Source organism: Heterodontus francisci, chromosome 13 (assembly GCF_036365525.1).
Source record: "Heterodontus francisci isolate sHetFra1 chromosome 13, sHetFra1.hap1, whole genome shotgun sequence".
Classification (NCBI taxonomy): domain Eukaryota; kingdom Metazoa; phylum Chordata; class Chondrichthyes; order Heterodontiformes; family Heterodontidae; genus Heterodontus; species Heterodontus francisci.
The window spans coordinates 115,516,886-115,542,631 of record NC_090383.1 but is presented as its reverse complement, the minus strand read 5'-3'; the positions used below and the strand labels follow the sequence as shown (position 1 = coordinate 115,542,631).

General features: G+C 43.3%; 1 protein-coding gene across 2 annotated transcripts in view; it reads right to left on the bottom strand.

The window, feature by feature from the left end:
* heca (hdc homolog, cell cycle regulator) overlaps positions 1–8,996 on the bottom strand; it is a 36,654-nt gene extending 27,658 nt beyond the window's left edge. Inside the window, exon 1 of one of the 2 annotated variants that reach the window (XM_068045538.1) lies at positions 7,873–8,996. In XM_068045538.1, coding sequence (XP_067901639.1) covers positions 7,873–8,041 — 169 coding nt within the window. In that variant the 5' untranslated portion in view covers positions 8,042–8,996. The remainder of the gene's footprint in view (positions 1–7,872) is intronic. The other variant, XM_068045537.1, reaches the window with a different exon arrangement.
* Positions 8,997–25,746: the final 16,750 nt, after the last annotated feature.

The window sequence follows — 25,746 nt, the reverse complement described above, 5'->3', positions numbered from 1 at the left end:
ATGAAGGCTTTGGGGAGGGTACAGAAGTGAATTACTACAATGATTCCAGGGATGAAGGATTACAGTTATGTGGATAGACTGGAGAGGCTGGGATTGTTAGAGCAGAGATGGCTAAGAGGAGATTTGATAAAGGTGTTTAAAATCATGAAAACTTTTGATGGAGCAAATAAAGGAAAACTGTTTCCAATGGCAAAGGGTCCAAAACCCAGAGGACACAGATTTAAGGTGATTGACAAAAGAATCACAGGCGACACGAGGAAGAGCTTTTTTACGCAACAAGTGATTAGGATCTGAAATGTGCTGCCTGATAGGGTGGTGGAAACAAATTCAATAGTAACCTTCAAAAGAGGACTGGATAAATATGCAAAGGAGAAAAAACTGCAGGGATATACAGAATGAACCGGGGAGTGGGACTAACTGGATTGCTCTCTGAAAGAGCTGGCACAGATTCAATAGGCTGAATGGCCTCCTTCAGTGCTGTATGATTCTATGAAATGCAGCTGCCAATTTGTGCCCAGCAAGGTCCCACAAACAGCAGTGAGATAATGACCAGGCAATCTGCATTTAGTCATGTCGGTTAAGGGATAAATATTGGTCGGGACATCGGGTTGAACTCCCCTGGTTGTCTTCAAAATAGTGCTTTTACATTCTCCTGAGTGGGCAGACAAGGCATCAGTTTAGTGCCTTAACCAAAAGGCGGCACCTCCGACAGTGCAGCACTCCGTCAGCACTGCACCAGAAGCATCAGCCTAGATTATGCTAGATAATCCCGGAAGTTAACTTGGGGGGGTGTGCTACAATATGGACTGTGTAAATGCAGCTACCTATTGATCATTAATCACTAAGTTTGCATCAAGTTCCCAACTGTTTTGCACTATTTCAGTTGGACAGTTTTCTGACAGCAATATGCATTATGACAATTGTGCAGAATGAGGAGCAGAAAACCTAACGAGTCCTGCTGGGAAGTGGCAGTCAGATCAGTGTGAGCTTCAGCATGGGGTTTACCTGCACTGACATCAGCAGCCCTACCTTGCAGCTCTTGGCAATGTTGCCAACACCACCCCCAAACTCAGACAGTACTCACCAACCAAAATACCTGGAGCACAAATTCACAGTTTGAGTTTTGTGTCAGCAATTGCACAGTGGATCAAGACGTGAGCAAAGCAAATGCACCTTTCCCACAGATACAGAATGTCGCAGCAACAAAGCAACTGCCAAGTGAGGAAGCAAATAATTCCAGCAGTTTTTCATATCTATCTTAGCTTTTTTACCCCACATCACAACAGTCTGGAATTCACTCCCTAAATCTCTCCAACTCTCTCTCCTCCTTTAAACCTACCTCTTTAACCAAGTTCACCTGTTCCAATATCTCCTTTAGTGGCTCAGTGTCAAATTTTGTTTGAGAATGTTCCTGTGAAGCAACTTGGGACATTTTACTACATTAAAACGCTTTATAAACGCAAGTTTTAATTGTGGCTACACTTCAATAGAAGAAACATATTCTTTAATGGCTGTAAAGCAGTTTGGGAAGTCGTGAGTTTGTGAAAGGCGCTATATCAGTATAAGCACTTCTTTCCTACAGTATAAAAAGGCACTTTCTACATTGACAGCTATTCTGGGTTATGATGCTACCTGTTCAGGGGTTTTTTTAGCTGGTATCCTGTAAGAATGTGTCAATATAGCAGGGGGATGGGAACCAGGAGATAATATTAGAGAGGAAAGACAAGGTGCACAAATAATTCGGGAGGGACAGATAGCACTAAAGTAAGAAATAGTAAAGTATTTGTCATGCTAGGCCCCCACCTGCCAAGAATGAGGCACATTAATTTTGTCATGAACATTGATTTTAAACTGTTACTAGAGTGAAGAAATCACTTGTTAAACAGATCAGCTGTGGCTGGAAATAAACATTTACATACTAACAGACATCGAAGGTGAGGAAGCACATTCCAAGGCCTGCTAAGGAGGAGACAATCCACAAGGGAGGGCCAGGACCGATTAGACCAGCTGGTCATGTGACTACCTGGCTGTTCCAGGGCTTTCCTTTGAACTTGCCACAGAGATTTTGAACTCAGAGTGTCTGTTTGCTCCTGGACTGAGAAGATCTCTCCTGTCTGCTCCCATCTCTTTCTCACAAGCCTCTGAATCCACTGAAGACACATGAACCCAAAGAGAGAGAAGTCTCCTACAGCGAACAAGGTTTAAGAAGAATACTGGGTCCCAACGAAAAGCAAGATCTACCTACAATCAAGGACTCTACAGTGAGCTAGAAGAACTGTAACAAAAACTCTTCAGATATTGCCTCAAACTTTTCCACTTTATTCTTTGTTCTGCTCTTTTCTGTCCCAATTTGAATGTGTGTATTGCGTATGCAAGCTAGTGTGGGCGCATCGTGTATCCATAGGCATTAACCAAATTAGAGTTTAAGAAATTTCAACTTTTCTTCTTTAAACCCATGAAAGCCTGCTTGTGCTGGTTTCTTTGCCTTATAACTTGAAAGCAGTGAACAAGGATTCACCAAGGGGGAGCTAAAATCACTGTGTTTAAAATTAAACCCTGTTATGGTAAGACCAGGTGAAGGCTGAGAGGGAACCCTAGACACCTTTCTCACCGGGTCGCAACATATTAGATAGCGTCAGAGTAAGAGGGAATGCAACAACAGTCTAAAGCAGGTTTACACTGCAGGTGTGTAAATGCAGAGTGTGGTAAATAAGGTTGGTGACTGCAGGCACAGGTAGCCATGTGGGAGTGTGATGTCGTGGCAATAACGGAGACCTGACTCAATAAAGGGCAGAAGCGGGTACTAAATATTCCTGCAAACAGGAAAGATAGGGAAGGAAAGAAAGGGGGAGTATTGATAGTATTAAGGATATTACAGTGCTGGAAAGAGGAGGTCCGAGAGGGGTCAAATTCAGAATCTATTTGATTACAGCTAAGAAACAACAGAGGTACTATTATATTGCTGGCTGTATTCTAAAGGCCACCAACTAGTGGGAAGAGATAGAGGAGCAAATTTGCTGGGAAGTTACAGAGAAATGCGAAAATTATAGAGTGGTTATAATGGGGAACTTTAATTATCGCAGAGAGGGGGGAATAGAGCTTCTAAAGTGTGTTCAGGAGAATTTCCAACATTAGTATATTTCCAGTCCAACAAGGAAGGCGGCATTGCTGAACCTGGTTCTGGGGAATGAGATGGGACAAGTGGATCAAGTGTCAGGAGGGGAATATTTAGTGGACTGTGATATAAGATTTAGTTTTGCTATGGAAAAGGACAAGGAGCAAACCAGAGTAAAAATATTTATCTGGAGGAGGGCCAACTTCAATGGTATAATAACGGATCTGGCCCAGGTAAAATAGAATCAAAGATTGGGAGGCAAAACAGTAACTGAAGAATGGGCTGCCTTAAAGAGGAGATATTTCGGGTACAATTAAGGCACATTCTCACCAGGGGGAAAAGGTAGGACAAACAAAGCCAGAGCTCCCTAGAAAGTAGGATGAAGCAGAAAAAGTGGGCGTATGACAGATGTCAGCTTGATAATACAAGTGAGAACCAGGCTGAAAGTAAAAGGTTCAAAGAGGAAGTGAAAAAAAAGAAATAAGAGCAGCAATGAGGGAATATGACAAGAGACTGACAACCAACATAAAAGAGAATCCAAAAGTCTTCTTTAGGCATATAAATAGTAAAAGGTGGTAAAAGGAGGAGTAGGGTCAATTAGGGACCTAAAAGGGATTTACACATGGAGGCAGAGGGCACGGTTGAGGTACTAAATGAGTACTTTGCATCTCTCTTTAGCAAGGAAGAAAATGCTGCCCAAGTCACAGTGAAAGAGGAGGTAGCTGAAAAACTTAGAAAGGCTGGGTGTACTTAAAGTTGATAAGTCACCAGGACCAGATGAGATGCATCAGAGGACACGGAGGAAAGTAAGGGTTGAAATTGCAGAGGTGCTGGCCATAATCTTCCGATCCTCCTTAGATACAGGGATGGTGCCAGAGATCTGGAGAATTGCAAATGATACACCCTTGTTCAAAAAAGGATAGAAACATAGAAAATAGGAGCAGGAGTAGGCCATTCGGCCCTTCGAGCCTGCTCTGCCATTCATTATGATCATGGCTGATCATCCAACTCAGTAACCTGTTCCCGCTTTCGCCCCATATCCTTTGATCCCTTTAGACCCAAGAGCTATATCTAACTCCTTCTTGAAAACATACAATGTTTTGGCCTCAACTGCTTTCTGTGGTAGTGAATTCCAAAGCTTCAGCACTCTCTGGGTGAAGAAATTTCTCCTTATCTCAGGCCTGAAAGGTTTACCCCGTATCCTTAGACTATGACCCCTGGTTCTGGACTCCCCCACCATCAGGAACATCTTTCCTGCATCTACTCTGCCAAGTCCTGTTAGAATTTTATAGGTTTCTATGAGATCCCCCCTCACTCTTGAGGGGGGATTGTTGGTTGTTTTTCCAGACTGGAGGACAGTATATAATGAGGTTCCCCAGGAGTCAGTGCTAGGATCACTGCTTTGCTTGATTTCTATTAATCACCTAGACTTGGGTGTACAGGATCCAATTTCAAAATTTGCAGATGACACAAAACTTGGAATTATTGTGAGCTGTGAAGAGGATAGTGATAAACTTCAAGAGTAACATCCCAATATTCGCTGTAAGTCAGGAAATGGAAGGGAGGGAGGAACTCAAGAAAATTATCACCAGGGAAGTGGTACTGAACAAATTGTTGCAGCTGCGGGCTGACAAGTCCCCAGGTCCTGATGGACTTCATCCTAGGTTGTTAAAAGAAGTGGCTACTGAGATAGTTGATGCGTTAGTTTTAATTTTCCAAAATTCCCTAGATTCGGGGAAAGTTCAGTTACATTGGAAAATAGCGAATGTAACTCCTTTATTCAAAAAGGGAGACAGAAAGCAGGAAACTACAGGCTAGTTAGCTTAACATCTGTCTTAGGGAAAATTTCAGAAGCTATTATAGCAGGGCATTTAGAAAAATTCAAGGTAATCAGGCAGAGTCAACATGGTTTTGTGAAAGGGAAATCATGTTTAACCAATTTATTGGAGCTCTTTGAGGGAGTTACATGTGCTGTGGATAAAGGGGAACCGGTGGATGTACTGTCCTTAGATTTGCAGAAGGCATTTGATAAGGTGCCACATCAAATGTTATTGCGGAAAATAAAAGCTCATGGTGTAGTGGGAACAAATTGGCATGGATAGAAGATTGGCTAGCTAACAGGAAAGAGAGAGTAGGCATAAATGGGTCATTTTCTGGTTGGCAAGATGTAACGAGTGATGTGCCACAGGGATCAGTGCTGGGGCCTCAACTCTTTACAATTTATATAAGTGACTTAGATGAAGGAACCGAAGGTATGGTTGCTAAATTTGCTGATGACACAAAGGTAGGAAAGTAACTTGTGAAGAGGACATAAGGGGGCTACAATGGGATATAGATAGGTTAAGTGAGTGGGCAAAGTCCTGGCAAATGGAGTATAATGTGGGAAAGTGTCCACTTTGGCAGGAAGAATAAAAAAGCATATTATCTTAATGGTGTGAGATTGCAGAACTCTGCGATGCAGAGGGATCTGGGTGTCCTAATGCATGAATTGCAAAAGGTTAGTATGCATGTAATTAGGAAAGCTAATAGAATATTATCATTTATCGTGAGGGAAATTTAATACAAAAAGTAGGGAGGTTATGTTTCAACTATACAGGGCATTGGTGAGACCACATCTGGAGTACTGTGTACAGTATTGGTCTCCTTATTTAGGGAAGGATGCAAATGCATTGGAGGCAGTACAGAGAAGGTTTACTGGACTAATACCTGGAATGGGCGGGCTGTCTTACCAAGAAAGATTGTATCCACTGGAATTTAGAAGAGTAAGAGGTGACTTGATTGAAACATATAAGATCCTGAGGGGTCTTGACAGGGTGGATGTGGAAAGGATGTTTCCCCTTGTGAGAGAATCTAAAACTAGGGGTCACTGTTTAAAAATAAGGGGTCGCCCATTTAAGACAGATGGTCGTGAGTCTTTGGAATTCTCTTCCTCAAAAGGCAGAATCTTTGGATATTTTTAAGGCAGAGGTAGATAGATTCTTGATAAGCAAGGGGGTGGAAGGTTATCGGGGGTAGGTGGAAATGTGGAGTAATCAGTTCAGCCATGATCTTATTGAATGGCGGAGCAGGCTCGAAGGGCCGAGTGGCCTACTCCTGCTCCTAATTCGTATGTTCGCTTGTTCGTAAGAGGATATAGACAGGCTGGTGGAATGGGCAAACATGTGGCAGATGAAACTTTACGCAGAAAAGTGTGAAGTGATTCATTTTGGTAGAATGAGGAGAGGTAATATAAAGGGTACAATTTTAAAGTGGGTCTACGAGTGGAGGGACCTGGGGGGTCTTTGTGCACAAATCATTGTAAGTGGCAGGGCAGGTTTACAAAGTGATTCATAAAAAGCATACAAAATCCTGGGCTTTATAAATAGCGACAGAGCACAAAAGCAAAGAAGTTATGGTGAACCTTTATAAAACACTGGTTTGGCCTCAACTGGAGTATTGTGTCCAATTCTGGGCACCATACTTTAGGAAGGATGTGAAGGCATTAGCGAGGCTGCAGAAAAGATTCACAAGAATGGTTCTAGGGATGAAAGACTTCAGTTACGTGATAGATTGGAGAAGCTGGGGATGTTTTCCTTCAAGAAGAGAACGCTGAGAGGAGATCTGGATAGAGGTTCAAAATCATGAGGGATCGAGACAGAGTAGATAGACAGAAACTGTTCCCATTGGCAGAAGAGTCAAGAACCAGAGGGCACTGATTTAAGGTGAATGGCAAAAGAAGCAGAGGTGACATGAGGAAAAAATTTTTTTTTTTTTACGCAGTGAGTGGTTAAGGTCTGGAATGCACTGCCTGAGAGTGAGGTGGAGGCAGGTTCAATTGTGGCTTTCAAAAAGGAATTAGATAATTATAAGAAAAGATTTGCAGGGCTACTGGGAAAAGGGGTGGGGGTGGGGGTGGGGGTGGGGGTGGGGGTGGGGGGGGGGGTGGAACAGGACGAGTTGATTTGCTCTTGTAGACAGCTGGCACGAACATGACTGGCTGAATGGCCCCTTGCACGCTGCAACCATTCTATGATTCCAAGTTTGAAACCCACTGAGATTACCGATACCACCCAGATGTCAGGAGCAGGATTCCTACAATTGGTTTCAACTCCTTCAGGCTAAGAGCAGGAGGAGATTCACAATGCAGCTGGGCTTCCCACTCCTGGGTGCTGGTCAGTGTTAGTGAAGTGTGACTGTCACACCAGGGTGCACCTCCCATGATCGAATAACCCGCCTGATAATCCATGCTGCAGATGGCCATTCGGGTCCAGTGGAACCCTATCTCAAAAAAAGACACTGTCTTCAGATGGGGGACGGGCAGAAAATATCTGATTGCTGAGAAATGGGTTAAAGGTGAAATTAATAAAGGTCAAGATACACATTCTTCCACTGCATTCATTGATCGGTGTCTTTTAATCGCTCAAAAAGGGAAGTGGACAGAAACACGTGACATCCTCTCAGAATGATTATTTGTGAAAAAGGAGACAAATCACTAAGCAATTTTAATACTAAGCACTGTCAGCGGTTCCTAACCATACCGGCAGCTGACGACACAGAAACTGAGATGACAGTCTGTTTTTAAACGTAAAAAAAAACACACACAACCTCGTCTGCCTATTTTCCATCAAAACAGAAAGTACTTTAAAAATAAGCTTCCTGATCTACTGCAAATTGGCGACAGGTTTTGCAATACTGTGTAGGTGCGTTCTGCAATATTTTCAATTGGTGGAGAGGTTTTTTTTGGAAGTAAACTGCATTGTTCTGGCTCTGCCCCTCACCGTGATCGTTGCTGATTTCCGTCTGGCCCGATGCAGCGCCTCCGGCCCCCGATCCTGCTGTTCCGACTACCGCTGTAAGTGCAGCAGCCCCGGCTGCAGCGTCTTGCTCGTCTCCGCTGCTATTCGTGCGCTTGTTTTTCCTGCCCTTGACGTTCTTCTGGTTCGGCATGATCCGGGGCTGGCGCTTCGGGCTCGGCGCATTCGCCCCGTTCGCTTGCCTGCTAGCTTCTTTTGCTTCCCGTGTTTGTCTCTGTCTGTCTCTATTTATATTTTTGTGTGTTTGCTTGTCTGTCACAGCGATTCTCCTCCCTCTCTAACTCCCCCTCTGCACGGTGCAAGCGGTACCTACGTGTTGTGAACGGGGAAGGCGTATCTCTGGGCACCTCCCATCTCGAATCCCAGTTCGAAGAATGGATTGCGCTCCAGGGTCAACGTTCCAAACCCAGTGTATCCCTCGCTCGCTCCAGGGTCAACGTTCCAAACCCAGTGTATCCCTCTCTCGTTCCAGGGTCAACGTTCCAAACCCAGTGTATCCCCCGCTCGCTCCAGGGTCAACGTTCCAAACCCAGTGTATCCCCCGCTCGCTCCAGGGTCAACGTTCCAAACCCAGTGTATCCCTCTCTCGCTCCAGGGTCAACGTTCCAAACCCAGTGTATCCCCCGCTCGCTCCAGGGTCAACGTTCCAACCCCAGTGTATCCCCCGCTCGCTCCAGGGTCAACGTTCCAAACCCCAGTGTATCCCCCGCTCGCTCCAGGGTCAACGTTCCAAACCCAGTGTATCCCCCGCTCGCTCCAGGGTCAACGTTCCAACCCCAGTGTATCCCCCGCTCGCTCCAGGGTCAACGTTCCAAACCCCAGTGTATCCCCCGCTCGCTCCAGGGTCAACGTTCCAAACCCCAGTGTATCCCCCGCTCGCTCCAGGGTCAACGTTCCAAACCCAGTGTATCCCCCGCTCGCTCCAGGGTCAACGTTCCAACCCCAGTGTATCCCCCGCTCGCTCCAGGGTCAACGTTCCAAACCCAATGCATCCCCTGTTGGCTCCTGAAGAGCGCTCCCCTTTTCGGAGCGCCACAACCTCACAGAAGGTTTGTTTTCCTCTCCATTGCTTGAAACCACGCCCTCATTCTTCTGATTGATCCTCGCCATCGCATCCCGTGGGATGATTGGTTTGTTCCGCTGTCACTCAGATGGAAGCAGGGAATGGGACCGCCCTCCCATCTATATATTGGGTTCTGATGAAAGGTCGCAGACCTGAAACGTTAACTGTTTTTTTATGCACAGATGTTGCTAGACCTGCCGAGTATTTCCAGCATTTTCTGTTTTTATTTCATATTTCCAGAATCTGCAGTATTTTGCTTTTATTTATATAATCGGACCAGCCAGGTAAACAAGTGAAGGTACTTCGCCCCGCAAAGCCTTTCATTCTGAACGTGTCTTAATGAGCTATGAAACAAAACAGAATAAGAACATCGATGTATTGCAGTGCAAGCTCGGGAAAATATCAGACTAGTGGGCTAACTGAATTTTCCTGCACAGCATGAGGATATAAATTTGTTATCTCTTTCCCCACCCCCGCCTCACTTGCTTATAACCTGTGACATTTCTAATATTTGTCAGTTCCAAAGAAGGGTCATTGACCCGAAACGTTAACTCTGCTTCTCTCTCCACAGATGCTGCCAGACCTGCTGAGTGGTTCCAGCATTTCTTGTTTTTATTTCAGATTTCCAGCATCTGCAGTATTTTGCTTTTATATTAAATTATGAGGAATGGTTTTAAGGAGATCGTAAAAATAAATAGATTTTTGTAGGTGTGTGGTGTCTGCTGGGAGGTCTCGGGGGAAAACGTTTGGAACTGTGGAGTTAGAAAAACTTCAGCTCAGCAAAAGAAGAAAAATGTTAAACTTTAAAGGGGCACTGTCAGGGCCACTGGACCAGAGAAGGCTAAGCGGAGATTTTTTTTTTCAGATTCAAGATTGTTTTATTCTATACAGAGGTTTGCTTCTCATCTTGTACATAGCTCATCTTGGATTGCTCTTGAAAAGAAAAGATATAGAAATCATGTGACAGAAAAGCCCCTTCTAACTTTGCTGTGACTTTCTAGCGTTCTATAATTCATTGAAATTAATAGTTGAAGATGGTAATAAGTAGGTCTAGAGTTGTTTCTAATTGTATATCCTCACAATTCTCCGGGCTTGGGCTGATAAATGGCAAGTAACGTTCGTGCCACACAAGTGCCAGGCAATGACCTTCCTCCAACAAGAGAGAATCTAACCATCTCCCCTTGATCTTCCCCGGCATTACGATCGCTGAATCCCCCACAATCAACATCCTGGGGGGGTTACCATTGACCAGAAACTGAACTGGAGTAGCTATATAAATACCATGGCTACAAGAGCAAGTCAGATGCTAGGAATCCTGCAGCAAGTAACTCACCACCTGCCTCCCCAAAGCCTGTCCACCATCGACAAGGCACAAGTCAGGAGTGTGATGGAATACTCCCCACTTGCCTGGATGGGTGCAGCTCCAACAACACTCAAGAAGCTCGACACCATCCAGGACAAAGCAGCCTGCTTGATTGGCACCCCATCCACTAACATTCACTCCCTTCACCACCGAGGGACAGTGGCAGCAGTGTGTACCATCTACAAGATGCACTGCAGCAATGCACCAAGGCTCCTTCGACAGCACCTTCCAAACCCACGACCTCTACCACCTAGAAGGACAAGGGCAGCAGTTTCATGGGAACACCACCATCTGCAAGTTTCCCTCCAAGCCACCCACCATCCTGACTTGGAACTATAGCGCCGTTCCTTCACTGTCGCTGAGTCAAAATCCTGGAACTCCCTTCCTAACAGCACTGTTTGTGTACCTACCTCACATGGACTGCAGCGTTCAAGAAGGCAACTCAAAACCACCTTCTCAAGGGCAATTGGGGATGGGCAATAAATGTTGGCCTCGCCAGTGATGCCGACATCCCATGAATGAAGAAAAAAAAACCACTGTGAGCCTATAATCCTTCTTGATGTTGTAGTAGTGTATTAGGCAATGAAATTGACACTCTTCAAAAATGTTTTCGCTTTGTCGGTAGTGTTATAATGGTGGCATTGTGAAACAGCAGAGTAACCACATTTCTACATTATGATATGAACAAAGTTACATGTTTCTGAGTGTCAATTGGTTCAGCATTCTTGCCTCTGAGTCAGATGGTTATGGGTTCAAGCTCCACTCCAGCTCGCGAGCCTGTAATCTAGGCTGGTACTTCAGTACAATAAAAGAAAGAAAGCACATGCATTTATATAGTGCCTTTCATGACCTCAGGATGTCCCAGAGCTTTACAATCAATTACTTTTGAGGTGTCATCACTGTTGCAATATAGAAAACGTGGCAGCCAATTTCTGCACAGCAAGCTCCCACAAACAGCAGAGATAATGAGCAGATAATCTGTGTCAGTGATGTTGGTTGAGGGATAAATATTGGCCATTAGGAGAACACCCCTACTTTTAAAATTAGTACCTTGGGATCTTTTACTTCCCATGAAATGGAGGTTGTGGCATCCCTGGGGGAGCACCAATCACAATGATAAAGTTTAACATGATTTGAGAGGGGCAGACATGACCACAGTTCAAAGTCTCATCCAAAAGGCACCACTAAGATTAAAAAGCATAGGTGTAGAAAGCTATATCATGAACTATTCTGGTTTGGAATTCTGCAATGCTACAGACTAACACTACACGTCACCTGGACAGAATAAGGACCACAAGTTGCGACTGTGACTAAACTGGAATCTGCTGGGAGAGCAGGAAAATATGTTAACGAGATACTTCAATCAACCAAATAACAATTCAAAAAAACCAAATAGTTTAGAGTCGAGGTGACAGATGTAGTGCATGACTGTTTCTTGAATCGGTATGGTAATGAAGCTAAAAATGCCAATGTTCATCTTGGGAATGATAGAATGCTGCAACACACAGAAAGGCTGCCAAGCCCATTGTGCCTGTGCCAGCTCTTTGAAAGAACCATCCAATTATTCTTATTCCCCTGCTTTTTCCCCATAGATATTTCCTTGACATGGTGTTTGTTAATGGCACAGAAAGCGTACATGAAATGGAAGTTGTGGCATCCCTGGGGGAGCACCAATCACAATGATAAAGTTTAACATGATTTGGGAGTCAAAAATACCTAAGACCAGAAGCCTAGTACATAACTTGAATAGGGATAAATTAAGTGAAATGAGTGAACAATTAAAGCAAATGCTTAGTGAATTTTCAGAAGACATTGGGAATACATTTAAGGGTATAATGCTGAGAATGCAGGACAAATACATGCTGCAACTTAAGAAACTCCGGTTTCCTCCCACAGCCAAAAGACTTGCAGGTTGATAGATAAATTGGCCATTATAAATTGCTCCTAGTATAGGTAGGTGGTAGGGGAATATAGGGACAGGTGAGGATGTGGTAGGAATATGGGATTAGTGTAGGATTAGTATAAATGGGTGGTTAATGGTCGGCACAGACTCGGTGGGCCAAAGGGCCTGTTTCAGTGCTGTATCTCTAAATCTAAAAAAAAATCTAAATCTAAAAAAAATATGATCCTAAATAGATTAGCAAACAAAGCAAAAGGATCCAGTGGAGAGCAAAGAGAAGGGACCCATTGGGATGAATATGAGAAAATGCAGAAACATGGTAAGGCTGATGAGAGAGGCAAAGAGAATCCTGGAAATAGATACAATAGTTGAGGCTAGGTGGAGCAATAAAACATTCTTTCAGTGTCATGATAACAAGAGGGGCAGTCAGAGAAGAGATGAAAACCATAAAATATGCAAATGGTCTTGAAACTGAGGATGAGAACAAATAGCAAATATTTTGAACAACTGTTTACTCCAAGAGAAGATTTTCTGATAAAAGAACCTGGCGGGGTGGGGGGCAGATGAGGGGAAACTTTTTCACAGAGTGAATTGCTATGATCTGGAATGTGCTGTCTGAAAGGGCGATGGAAGGAGATTCAATAGTGACTGTCAAAAGGGCAATGGATAAATAACTGAGGAGGGAAAAAAATTGCAGGGCTATGGGGAAAGAACAGCAGAGTGGGACTAACTGCATAGCTCTTTTAAAAAGCCAGCACAAGCACGATGGACTAACTAACTACTTTCTGTGCTATGTAATTCTACATAAGCAACATGACCTCTCCCAACTGAGATATCTAATTAAAATCATCAGTACTTATAAATGAAATGGAAGTCTTGGAAATATCCCAAGGTGCTTTACAAAGGCATAAGAACTAATGTCTTATACTAAGCATAGTGTTCTCTAACATTTATATAACGTCGTTCACATCCCCAGCATGTCCCAAAGTGCTGTACTTTTTGAAGTGTAGTCACTGATGTAGGAACATGACAGCCAATTTGCACACAGCAAGGTCCCACAAACAGCAATGCAATAAATGGCCAGATAATCTTATTTTGGTGGTGTTGGTTAAAGGACAAATGTTGGCTAGAACAACTCCCTTGCTTTTCTTCAAAAGGTACCCCGGGATCTTTTACATCTGTCTGAACTGAACTTTGGTTTATTGTCACAATTCAAAAAGATGGCATCTCTGACAGTGCAGCACTCCCTCAAGACTGCACTCCAAGTTAAAGGCCTGCTCGGGTCTGGAAAAAAAAAAACCCGACCCAAACCCGACAGAACCACATCGGACCCGAGCCCGACCCAGCCTGAGTCCTTCCATTTCCTCCCGTGCCCAACCCGACCACCGGAATGTTCACTTTACCTACCTTCCGATTCCGAATCTGTTTTTCACTTTTTCAGTTTGTGCAGATAAGCAACAAAAACTGTAATTGGACTTGAAAGGTTGTTTAAAAAGATGAAGATTGGAGCCACGAAGTCAGTGATTGTTTGGTCACGAGTTAAACAGAAACCCATGGAGCTGTGCCCAGACAGGTTGTGCCACACTGGATCAGTATCTGTATTGCTTAAAATAAACACAGCAATTGCCCGAAGGCTCAGAAAATATCATATTATACATAAAATATTATACATTACCTAGCCTCCGACTTTACAGGTTGAAATGCTTGCTGCAAGTTTATCCAGTGAACAGCTGAGATGCAGAGAGCAGGAAGGTCCTGAGTGATTAATTATTATAAAATATACAGTATTTATATAAAAAATATAAAATGATTACTGTCAGGAGTCCTGACTTTGTGACTCCAATCATCATCTTTTTAAACAACCTTTCAAGTCCAATTAATACTGTGTGTGTCCGACCCAGACCAGGCCCGACCTGACCTGAACCCGAAAACTGGACCCGGAAGGGCGACCCGACCCGACCCGACCCGAACCCGACACATATCATCAGGTTCGGTTCGGGTTGGGTAGTTGGGTAGCAGGCCTTTACTGCAAGTGTCAGCCTGGACTACGTACTCATGTTCTGGAGTGGACTTGAATCCACGTTGTCTGAGTTATAAGTAAGCGTGCTACTCACTGAGCCAGTTGACACATTAGCCTAAATACTGAGCTTCTGTGGACAGCTTCTTAATAATTTTGTTCTTTTTTTAATCCATTTTACAATTCCACACGATTCTGTGAAAAAGCACATTTGATGGATGTAAAACAGGCTGCTGATTCACTATCACTCACTTTGCACTACCACTTTAGCCCAATTTCACCTATTCCATTTCCCTCTTCCTTTGTCTTACAAATAGAGCTTGGCAAAAGAGTCTGGTAGACAGGGAACGGCTGATAGAATCGCTAGAGAAGTGGTGGATGCTCAGTGAGCATTTTGCTCCAGAAGCAACAAGAAAACTTGGGGAAAGCCTTTTAAAGGTACGTGCATACCAGAGTCAACTTTCACATGAGGTCCCTGGCAGGAAAAAAATTCAGCAGCTGGAAGAAATGTTTTCACACTGCTTAGAACTCAGACTGCTTTATCGGTGACTATTGAGGCACAGGCTATAACATCTGTTCAGAGAATTGGATAAGTGTTTGAAAAGGAAGGAAATGAGATCAGAGTGGATAGTTGAAGAGCTAGCATCAACTGGCAGATGTGTGATGGGCTGAATGACTTCCTCCTGTGTCCAACAAGGCATTGCAGCACTTCTTAGATGAGAACTTGTGGGAGAGTGTAAAACTAAATATAAGATAGTCACTAATAAATCCAATAATGAATTCAGAATATAGGAGCATAGATGCATTTAATGTGAAGCTAGGAAAGTGCATGAGGGAGAAAGGAATAGAAGGCTATGCTGATAGGGTTTGATGAAGTAGGGTGGGAGGGGGCTTGTATGGAGCATAAACACCAACATGAACCAGTTGGGTCCAGTTTGGTCAACTGGCCTGTTCCTGTGCTGTTAACTCCATGCAATTCTATTTAACTTTGGTTGACAGGATGTGTACAAAATGTACCGACTTCTGTTCCAAATGTGGCATGTTTTGTTCAAATGTTGTAAGCCCCCTTTCACTTGGTATTTTTATCTGAAAATGGGATCTCATAGAAGTGCAAAAAACCACCCAAATCCCTGACAGGTAAGGCTTATCTCACTGTCTTGGAAAAGTGTTATGTAGGATGCGTAGTGAGGATGTAACTTGCATTCAAAAACATAATTATTTCACAAGCATCGTCACATTGCTCACACATGATTATGAAGGAATCTGGCCCTAATAAGGGGTTCAAAGGTTAAAAGAGTTATTTTCCTCAGGATTAAAAACATTAAAAAACAGAGCTTTATCTGCTTGGAAGGGTAGAAGGGGCTCATAAACATACCAGGATATGTTCAAGGACACCAGCATCCGATGACACGTTAACTTTACCTCCTAACACAAAGGCACTTTTTAAAAAACAGGAACTTGCTCCAAAAACACATAACCGTATTCATTTCAGCAAAGCACTGACAATACAAGTCTTATAAATAATCATTGTAATTTACCACCTACCTGAAGACTGGAGCAGCGGCAGCTCTCTAGCTGTGTCGGCGTGCGCTGGGTTTCAAAAAAACTTAGTGACATCACGGGAAATCTGTAAGCTGATTGGTTGGTAAATAACAGCTGTTATTGCCTGTAAATTGCTTAAAAAATCAGGGAAAATAGTTATTTTTTTTAACCCTCAAATAGCTATCTTGTAAGTGATAAGGTTAGTACTACTACGGTTTTGTTTTAATTAGTGTAATTTATTGTCTCTCGAGATAAGGAGGCCCAAAAGAAAAGTGTAATTTATTAATAATTACTACTTAGAATGGTGCTGTTGATTTTACAGACTAGGGGAAAAAGGTGCTCTTTGGTCTCTTTCTTTTCTTTTCTGCCTTTTCAGCCTCCACGGTACAGGGGAAGAAGGTGATTGGCAACTAACTGGTAAGTTATTCCACTTATTACTTTCGCAATAGTTAGTTGTAAAACTAAGTAATGGAAGGGCAGCTCAGCCAAGTGGAATGTGCCTCCTGTGGCATGTGGGAAGTCATGGACACACCATGTGTCCTTGACAAACACATCTGCAGGAAGTATCACCAGCTGCAGAAGCTTGAGCTCCGGGTTTCGGAACTCGAGTGGCAGCTCGAGTCACTGTGGCGCATCCGTGAGGCAAAGAACTACGTGGATAGCACATCTCAGGAGATAGCTTAAGAGAGCACAGGCAGAGAGGGACTGGGTGGCTGCCAGACAGACAAGAAGGTCAAAGCAGGTAGTGCAGGAGTCCCCGGAGAGCATCCCACTTTCTAACCAGTATTCAGTTCTGAGTACCGATGGGAAAGAGGGTTCCTCTGGAGAGTGCAGCGAGAGTCATGACCAGAGCACCATGGGTGGCTCAGCTGTGCAGGGAGGGAGGAGAAAGGACAAGAGAGCAACAGTGATGGGGGATTTTATGGTTAGGGGAACAGATAGCGTCTCTGTGGTCGCAGACGTGATTCCAGGATGGTATGTTGCCTCCCTAGTGCAAGGGTCATGGATAGCACCGAACGACTACCAGGCATTGTGGAGGGCGAGGGTGCACAGCCAGAGGTCGTGGTTCACATTGGTACCAACAACATAGGAAGAAAGAGGGATGAGTTCCTGCAGGCTGAGTTTAGGGAGTTAAGAATGAGATTACACAGGCGGCGCAGTGGTTAGCACCGCAGCCTCACAGCTCCAGCGACCCGGGTTCAATTCTGGGTACTGCCTGTGTGGAGTTTGTAAGTGGGTTTTCTCCGGGTGCTCCGGTTTCCTCCCACAAGCCAAAAGACTTGCAGGTTGGTAGGTAAATTGGCCATTATAAATTACCACTAGTATAGGTAGGTGGTAGGGAAATATAGGGACAGGTGGGGATGTGGTAGGAATATGGAATTAGTGTAGGATTAGTATAAATGGGGTGGTTGATGGTCGGCACAGACTCGGTGGGCCGAAGGGCCTGTTTCAGTGCTGTATCTTTAAACTATCTAAACTAAACTAAACTAAGTGTATAATTAGCAAGCAGGACCTCAAAGGTAGTAATCTCCAGATTACTCCCAAGGCCACGTGCTAGTGAGTATAGAAATAGGAAAATATACCAAATGAATGCGTGGCTGGAGAGATGGTGCAGGAGGGAGGGCTTCAGATTTCTGGGCATTGGGATCGGTTCTGGGAAAGGTGAGACCTGTACAAGCTGGATGTCCTGCACCTGAACAGGACTGGGACAAATATCCTTTTGGGAAGGTTTGAAGGTGCTGTTGGGTATGGTTTAAACTAGATTGGCAGGGGGATGGGAACCTGAGCACAGTCTCAGATAGGATAATTTCAGGGCAGGGAACCGGAGGCAGAAAATTAGCGAGTGACTCTGAAAGACGAAGAAGCAAAGGTTAAATAGTTTGCAGCTCAGGAATTTGGCTTAAGGAGGGGCAAGAATGGCAACTCAACATCCCTAGATATAGTTTTCAGGCGGGATAGAGAGGGAGATAAAAAAGGAGGGGGTGTAGCATTATTAGTTAAGGAATGAATAACAGCTTTGAGGAGGGATGATATGCTAAATGAATCATCAAATGAGGCCATTTGGTGGAGCTCAGAAATAAAAAAGGGGCAGCCACACTACTCAGAGTGTACTGTAGACCCCCAAATAGTGAGAGGGAGATAGAACAAAAAATATGTAGGCAATGGTGCAAGGGATAAGCTAAATTATAGGTCAGTTAGTCTGATCTTGGTGGTGGGTAAATTGTTCAAATCAATTCTGAGGGACAGGATGAACTGCCACTTAGAAAGGCACGGATTAATCAGGGATAGTCAGCATGGATTTGTTAAGGGAAGGTCAGGTCTTACGAACTTAATTGAGTTCTTTGAGGAAGTAACAAGGAGGATTAATGAGGGAAGTACAGTGGATGTGGTCTACATGGATTTTAGTAAGGCATTTGACAAGGTCCCACATAGCAGACTGGTCAGTAAAATGAAAGCCCATGGGATACAGGGGAATGTGGCAGGTTGGATCCAGAATTGGCTCAGGGCCAGGAAACAAAGGGTAGTAGTCGACAGATGTTTTTGTGAATGGAAAGCTCTTTCTACTGGTGTTCCACAAGGCTCAGTGTTGGGTCCCTTGCTGTTTGTGTATATATTAATGATTTGGACTTAAATGCAGGAGGCATGATTGGGAAATTTGCTGATGACACAAAAATTGGCCACGTAGTTGATAGTGAAGAGGATAGCCGTAGACTCCAAAAAGATATCAATGGTTTGGTTGAGTGGGCAGAAAAGTGGCAAATGGAATTCAATCCAGATAAGTGTGAGGTAATGCATTTGGGAAGGACAAATAGATCAAGGGAATACACAATAAACGGGAAGATATTGAGAGGGTTTAGAAGTGAGAGACCTTGGAGTGCATGTCCACAGGTCCCTGAAGGTGGCAGGACAGGTAAACAGAGTGGTGAAGAAGGCATATGGAATGTTTTCCTTTATTGGCCAAGGAATAAAATTCAAAAGCAGGGATGTAATGCTGGAACTGTATAAAACACTGGTTAGGCCACAGCTGGAGTATTGTGTACAGTTCTGGTCACCACATTACAGGAAGGACATAACAGCTCTGGAGAGAGTGTAGAGGAGATTTACAAGAATGTTGCCAGGGCTTGAAAGTTTCATCTATGAGGAAAGATTGGATAGGCCAGGGTTGTTTTCCTTAGAACAGAGGAGGCTGAGAGATGGCTTAATAGAGGTGTACAAAATTATGAGGGGCCTAGATAGAGTAGACAGGAAGAACCTGTTTCCCCTACTGAAGAGGTCAATTACCAGGGGGCACAGATTTAAGGTGATGAGTAGAAGGATTAGAGGGGACATGAGGAAAAACTTTTTCACCCAGAGGATGGTGGGTGTCTGGAATTCACTGCCAGGAACAGTGGTGGAGGCAGAAACCCTCAATTCTTTTAAAAGGTACCTGGACATGCACCTGAAGTGCTGTAACCTGCAAGGCAATGGGCCAGGTGCTGGAAAGTGGAATTAGATTGGGCGGCTAGTTTTTTCAGCTGGCGCAGACATGATGGGCTGAATGGCCTTCTTCTGTGCCATAATTTTTCGATGGTTCTAACCTAACATTAGATGACATTACTTTCTGCAGGTGCAGCTAAATCACATCTCAACTGAATCCAGGAAACTGAGTTCTAATCTTAAAACACTATTGTGCAGTTAGGAAATGTACCATCATGTGCAACCTTCACCATCCTATTAGCTCTAGGGATATTGACCAACATCTGTGCTCACAGCTTCCTGCTGGCTCAGCCTTTACTTAGAAATTAAATAATGTGGATTTCAACTAGAAATTGACAGTTATACAGCCTTATTAGGGAAATAGAAGGAGAACGAACCTACTTGCAAGAAACGTAACACCCACATAAATAAATAAAAAGTTATGCAGCTGAGAAACAGTATAAATATTGGAACCACACAGTGGATCTTTAGAATTATTGAATTCATTCCAGCCTTTCTCATGGTAAAGGTACGAGCTACTGTGGTGGAGCGACAATCGTTCTCCCTTTAGTCGTGATCAAGGTATCTCGCTAAACGCTGTAGCTTTCTACTTGGGATTTTAGGTAAATGCTGCTTTAAATATTGATGCTTATCTTAAATATTTTACTGTAACAATATTTAGACTTAAAACTTGAATTCTCTATTAGGAATAAGATTATACTTTCTTTTCGTAGAAGTATTAGCATTGCAATTGTTTTACCCATCCAAGTGTGAACTGCATGTTCGGTTCCTTAATAAACTTTTATATAATTTAGAAAATATATCGTCTCATATTGCCTTCTGTGTCTCAAACTCGAGAACCCATCTCCATACACTCTTCAGTGAGGAGGTACATTATTGAGGAGAGATGCCTGGACACTTACAATATCTATGTTCTTATAATCTGGCTAAAACTTGTTGAAAAGGTTATCTGGAAGACGGTAATATCCTCAGCTGGTTCCTTTCCTATGGGGAGAGTTAGATCAGTTCTTCAGACCCATTCAAGTGTCTGTGAGATCTTTTTTTCTCAACCTTAAGTGAGAGTGATCATCTGGGGAGTACACCTGATCTGGGGTGGTCCCAAAAAGAGGCTAGGATTGTAATCCACTTTATGATGTCATGATGAATATGATGTCTGACTCATCTGGGCTCTTCACCTTTCCCCTAATTGCCCATAGTACCCTTTAAAAATCTTTGCTGCCTGTATCCTAAAACTCACCAGGTCCTGTTCATAAGATCATAAGCAATAGCAGCAGGAGTAGGCCATTCAGCCCCTTGAGCCTGTCCGTCATTCAATAAGATCATGGCTGATCTGATTGTCGCCTTAACGCCATTTTCCTGCCTGTCCTCCATAACCCTTGACTCCCATGTCGATCAAAAATCTGTCTAAATCAGCCTTGAATATATTCAATGACCCAGCCTCCACTGCTCTCTGGGATAGAGAACTCCAAAGATTAACGGCTCTCTCTATGTGTCAACGCTCTGCTCACTGACCTTCATTGGCTCATGATCCAACAACACCTCGCTTGTAAAATTCTCATCCTTGTTTTCAAATCCCACCAAGGCCTCACCCCTCCCTATCTCTCTAGCCTCCTTCAGCCCTACAACCCTCTGAGATTTCTGCACTCCTCCAGTTCTGGCCTCTTGACATCCTCCATTTTCATCACTCCACTATTGGTTACCATGCCTGCAGCTGCCAAGGCCCTAAACTCTGGAATTCTCTCCTGAAATCTTTCCATTTCTCTATCTCTGTCCTCCTTTAAGAAGCTTCTTAAAACTTTCCTCTTTGACCAAGCTTTCGGTTATCTGTCCGAGTAGCTCCTATGTGGCTCAATGTCAAACTTTGCTTGATAACACTCCAGTGAAGCATCCTGAGACATTTTACAGTGTTAAGTGCGCTATGTAAATGCAAGTTGTGATTGTTCTTAGGAGGATTTTCAACAGCTTCCCTTGGTCGTATTTCTGTCCCTTATATGAGTGTTAACAAATACACAGAGCATTTTGAAAAAACTCGACAGTGGTTTATTCATCTACTTACCATGCAGCAAGCATCCCCCTTAGCAACCACAATGCCAGCAAGAACCTGACAGTAACAAATTAAAATAGTCTTTGTACTCGCAACCATGACAACTATTACAGGTGATGTTATTCAGTCTTAATTTCTTTCATCCACAATCAGACCATTATCCTGCTTTACAGTTATCACTCTCACCTTTTCTAGCTCCTTACTCCAATGCCAGAAAAATGCATTATTTTGTCAGTCCACCTCTCAGATGAACATTGCAACCTTCTGCTCCTCAACAAGTGCCCACTATTGTTTGATTTGCATAACTCAAATAAATTCCACAGCTTTCATTCGGCAGCTGGAGCATCTAAAGCTTTAATTTCAACTGTTCTGTGGACATGGGCATTGCTGGCATCTCTTTTGCTCTTAGAAGGTGGTGATAGTATGCCTTCGAACTCATTGCTTGCTTCGGAGGCCATTACGAGTCAACACATAGTGTGGGCCAGGGCCAAATATAAGTGATGCTTGTATTAAATATTTGGAGTAGAAGAACCTGAGCTTTATACTCATCTATTAGGTAGCAGAATAGAAGTAGGACAACTGTATTAGGGTAGAGGACTTGCCCTGGCAGTTGCTGAGAAATTGCCATGAAACCAACACCATTGGTGGGGCTAAGGGCATAACAGCATAAAAACATAAGAATTCGGAGCAGGAGTAGGCCATACCGCCCCTTGAGCCTGCTCCTTCATTCAATAAGGTCTTCTACCTCTACCCTAATTTCCCACTCTATCCCCATATCCCTTGATTCCCTCAATGTCCAAAAATTCATTGATATTAGTCTTAACTATATTCAACAACTGAGCATCCATCGCTCTCTGGGGTAGAGAATTCCAAAGATTCACAACCTGTGGAGTGAAGAAATTTCTCCTAATTTCAGTACTAAATAGCCACCCCTTATCCTGAGACAATGACTCCTAAGATCTAGAGTCTTCATCCAGGAGAAACAGCATCTCAGCATCTACCCAGAATTTTATACGTTTCAATGAGATCGCCGCTCATTCTTCTGAACTCCAGAGAATATAGCCCATTCCATTCAATCTCTTGTCATCGGACAGTCCTTTCATCACAGGATTCAATCTCGTGAACATTTGATGCACCCCCCCTCAAAGCAAGATAAAGAGTCCAAAACAGTACACTACTCCAGGTGTGGTCTCACCAAAGCCTTATATAATTGCAGCAAGACGTCCTTACTCTTGTACTCTGACCCTCTTGCAATAAAGGCCAATGCAACATTTGCTTTCCTAATTGCTTGCTATACCTACATGTTAACTTTCTGGGATTCATGTACAAGGACACCCAAATCCTCTGCATACCTTTCTCACCTTTTAAAAAACTCTGAATCAAGGGGACAAAGCTCCAGGTGATGATCCACAAGCAGCAGAAGCAGGTGTCAAGCATCTTTTTAGATGGTATTTTATATATGAATTCTGTATCAATAAGAACACTGAGGTGCAGCCGCAGAAGTCCTCTTGATTCTGTCATTAACACAAAACTGGCTTCGGCGTCAAAATAAATAAAAAGAACAAACCTCAAAGCAGTTTAGAGCCAATTAAATACTTTTTGAAGAGTGGTCACTGTTGTAATGTCTGAAATGCAGCAGCCAAATTGCACACAGTAAGGTCCCACAGACAGTGCTGGCTAGAAATCTATTTTAGTGATGTTGGTTTAGGGATACATATAGGCCAGAACATTGCTCATCTTTGAAATAATTTCATGAGGTCCTTCATATACACCTGAGAGGGAAGACAGGGCCTTGGTTTAATATCTCATCTAAAAGAAAGTACCTTCAACCCTGTAGTTCTCCCTTAGTACTGCACTGAAGTGCTCAAGTCTGCAGTGTACAGCTTAAACCCACAACCTTTTGACCCAGAAGCAAGAGCATTACCAGCAGCTTTACTGGTACTATTCCTGTAACCCTACACAGAACATCATTTCGGAAGAACTATTTGATGCAAAGGATAATGGGTTATGCATAAGTTACCAGGTAAGCCTTTGAAGTAAGCAGATTTGTTTTTGAAGAAGGAAAAGATAATTCTGAGAAAATAGGAAAACAAAATAAAAACAGCAAAATGTGAATGACCAGAAAATTTTAAGGGAGTGACTCTGAATTAAGAGGAGTACATACAGTTAGAGGTTGGATTTGATCAGTTTTTAGTAAATCTCAATGGCAGTGAGGGTTACAGAAGCAATGGTGATGCAACCAATTGCATGGTTTGATGTTGAATGAGATACCTGGTATATATCACCTTTTACTCAAGTGTATATTTGTACTGTCAGGTGCTGATTGTTCCTATCACAGTCATGAGTATCCTATCAATTCTTAATTAACTATAAAAAGGCAATGGGAGAAATAAGTACACTGATCTTAAGGGTATTTACTTAAAAGGTAAATCCAGTAATAACTAATCCAGTGATTACAACACTTGAGTAAGGGACCATGAGTTACTGAGAGTATTCAGCTCTTCTGTTCTGCTTTAACTAGAACCCTTCTCACAAGGTTTTCAAAACCCTCTATGACTTCCCCCCTCCCTATCCCCATAGCCTCTTCCAGCTCAACAACCCTCTGATATTTCTGCGCTCCTCCAAATACGCCCTCCTGTGCATCACTGATTTTCATCGCACCACCAGATGTGGCTGTGCCTTCAGCTGCCTGGGTCCTAGGCTCTGGAATTCCCTCCCTAAACCTCTCCGCCTCCCTCTCTCCTTCTAGATGCTCTTTAAAACTGACCTCTTTCACTTGATCAAGCTTCTGGTTAGCTGACCTAATATCTCCTTACGTGGCTCACTGTAAAACTTTTATAATTGTTCCTGTAAATCGTCTTAGGGATGTTTTACTACGTTAAAGTTGCCGTATAAATGCAATTTTTTTTGTTGCTGTTGTGGTGTCAGTATTATCACTGGATCAAGAGTGGTCCCTCTGGATTGGAAAGTTGCACATGTCACTCCACTTTTTAAGAAGGGTGAAAGGGGGAACCAAGGAAATTACAGACCAGTTAGCCTGACATCTGTGGTGGGCAAGTTGCTGGAGTATTTAATCAAGGATAGGATCACTGAACACCTAGAAAATTTTCAGTTAATCAGGGACAGCCAGCATGGATTCATGACGGGAAGGTCATGCCTGACAAATCTCATTGAATTTTTTGAAGAGGTGACGAAGGTGGTGGACAGGGGAGTGTCCATGGATGTTATTTATATGGACTTCCAGAAGGCATTTGATAAAGTCCTACATAAGAGACTGTTAACTAAGGTAGAAGCCCATGGAGTTGAGGGCAAATTATTGACATGGTTAGAAAGTTGGTTGAGTGGTAGGCGACAGAGAGTGGGGATAATGGGTAAGTACTCCGATTGGCAGGATGTAACTAGTGGTGTCCCGCAGCGATCTGTGTTGGGGCCTCAATTATTCACATTATTCATTAACAACTTGGATGATGGCATAGTAAGTCATATATCCAAATTTGCTGATGATACAAAGTTCTGCGGCATTGTAGACAGTCTAGATGATAGCATAAAATTGCAAAGAGATATTGACAGACTAGGTGAATGTGCAAAACTGTGGCAAATGGATTTCAATGTGGGCAAGTGTGAGGTTATCCATTTTGGACCAAAAAAGGATAGAGCAGGGTACTTTCTAAATGGGAAGAGGTTAAGTGCAGTGGATGTCCAAAGAGACTTGGGGGTTCAGGTGCATAGATCTTTAAAATGCCACGAGCAAGTGCAGAAAATAATCAAAAAGGCTAATGGAATGCTAGCCTTTATATCCAGAGGATTGGAGTATAAAGACACAGAGGTTATGCTGCAGCTGTACAAAACCCTTTAGGCCCCACTTGGAGTACTGTGAGCAGTTCTGGGCACCAAACCTTAGGAAGGATATATTGGCCTTGGAGGGAGTGTAACGTAGGTTTACAAGAATGATAGCTGGACTACAGGGGTTAAGTTACGAGGAGAGATTACACAAATTAGGCCTGTTTTCGCTTGAATTTAGAAGGCTAAGGGGTGATCTGATTTGAAGTCTTCAAGATATTAACAGGAAAAGACAGACTAGATAAAGATAAACTATCTCCACTGGTTGGAGATTCTAAAACTAGGGGGCATAGTCTAAAAATTAGGACCAGACCGTTCAGGAGAGATGTTAAGAAGCACTTCTTCACGCAAAGGGTGGTAGAGGTTTGGAACTCGCTCCCACAAACAGCAGTTGAAGCTAGAACAGTTGTTAATTTTAATCTGAGATAGATTTTTGTGAAGCAAAGATATTAAGGGATATGGGCCAAAGGCAGGTATATGGAGTTAGGCCACGGATCAGCCATGATCTCATTGAATGGCGGGACAGGCTCGAGGGGCTGAATGGCCTACTCCTGTTCCTATCTTCCTATGTTCCTATCACTGGTCATACTGT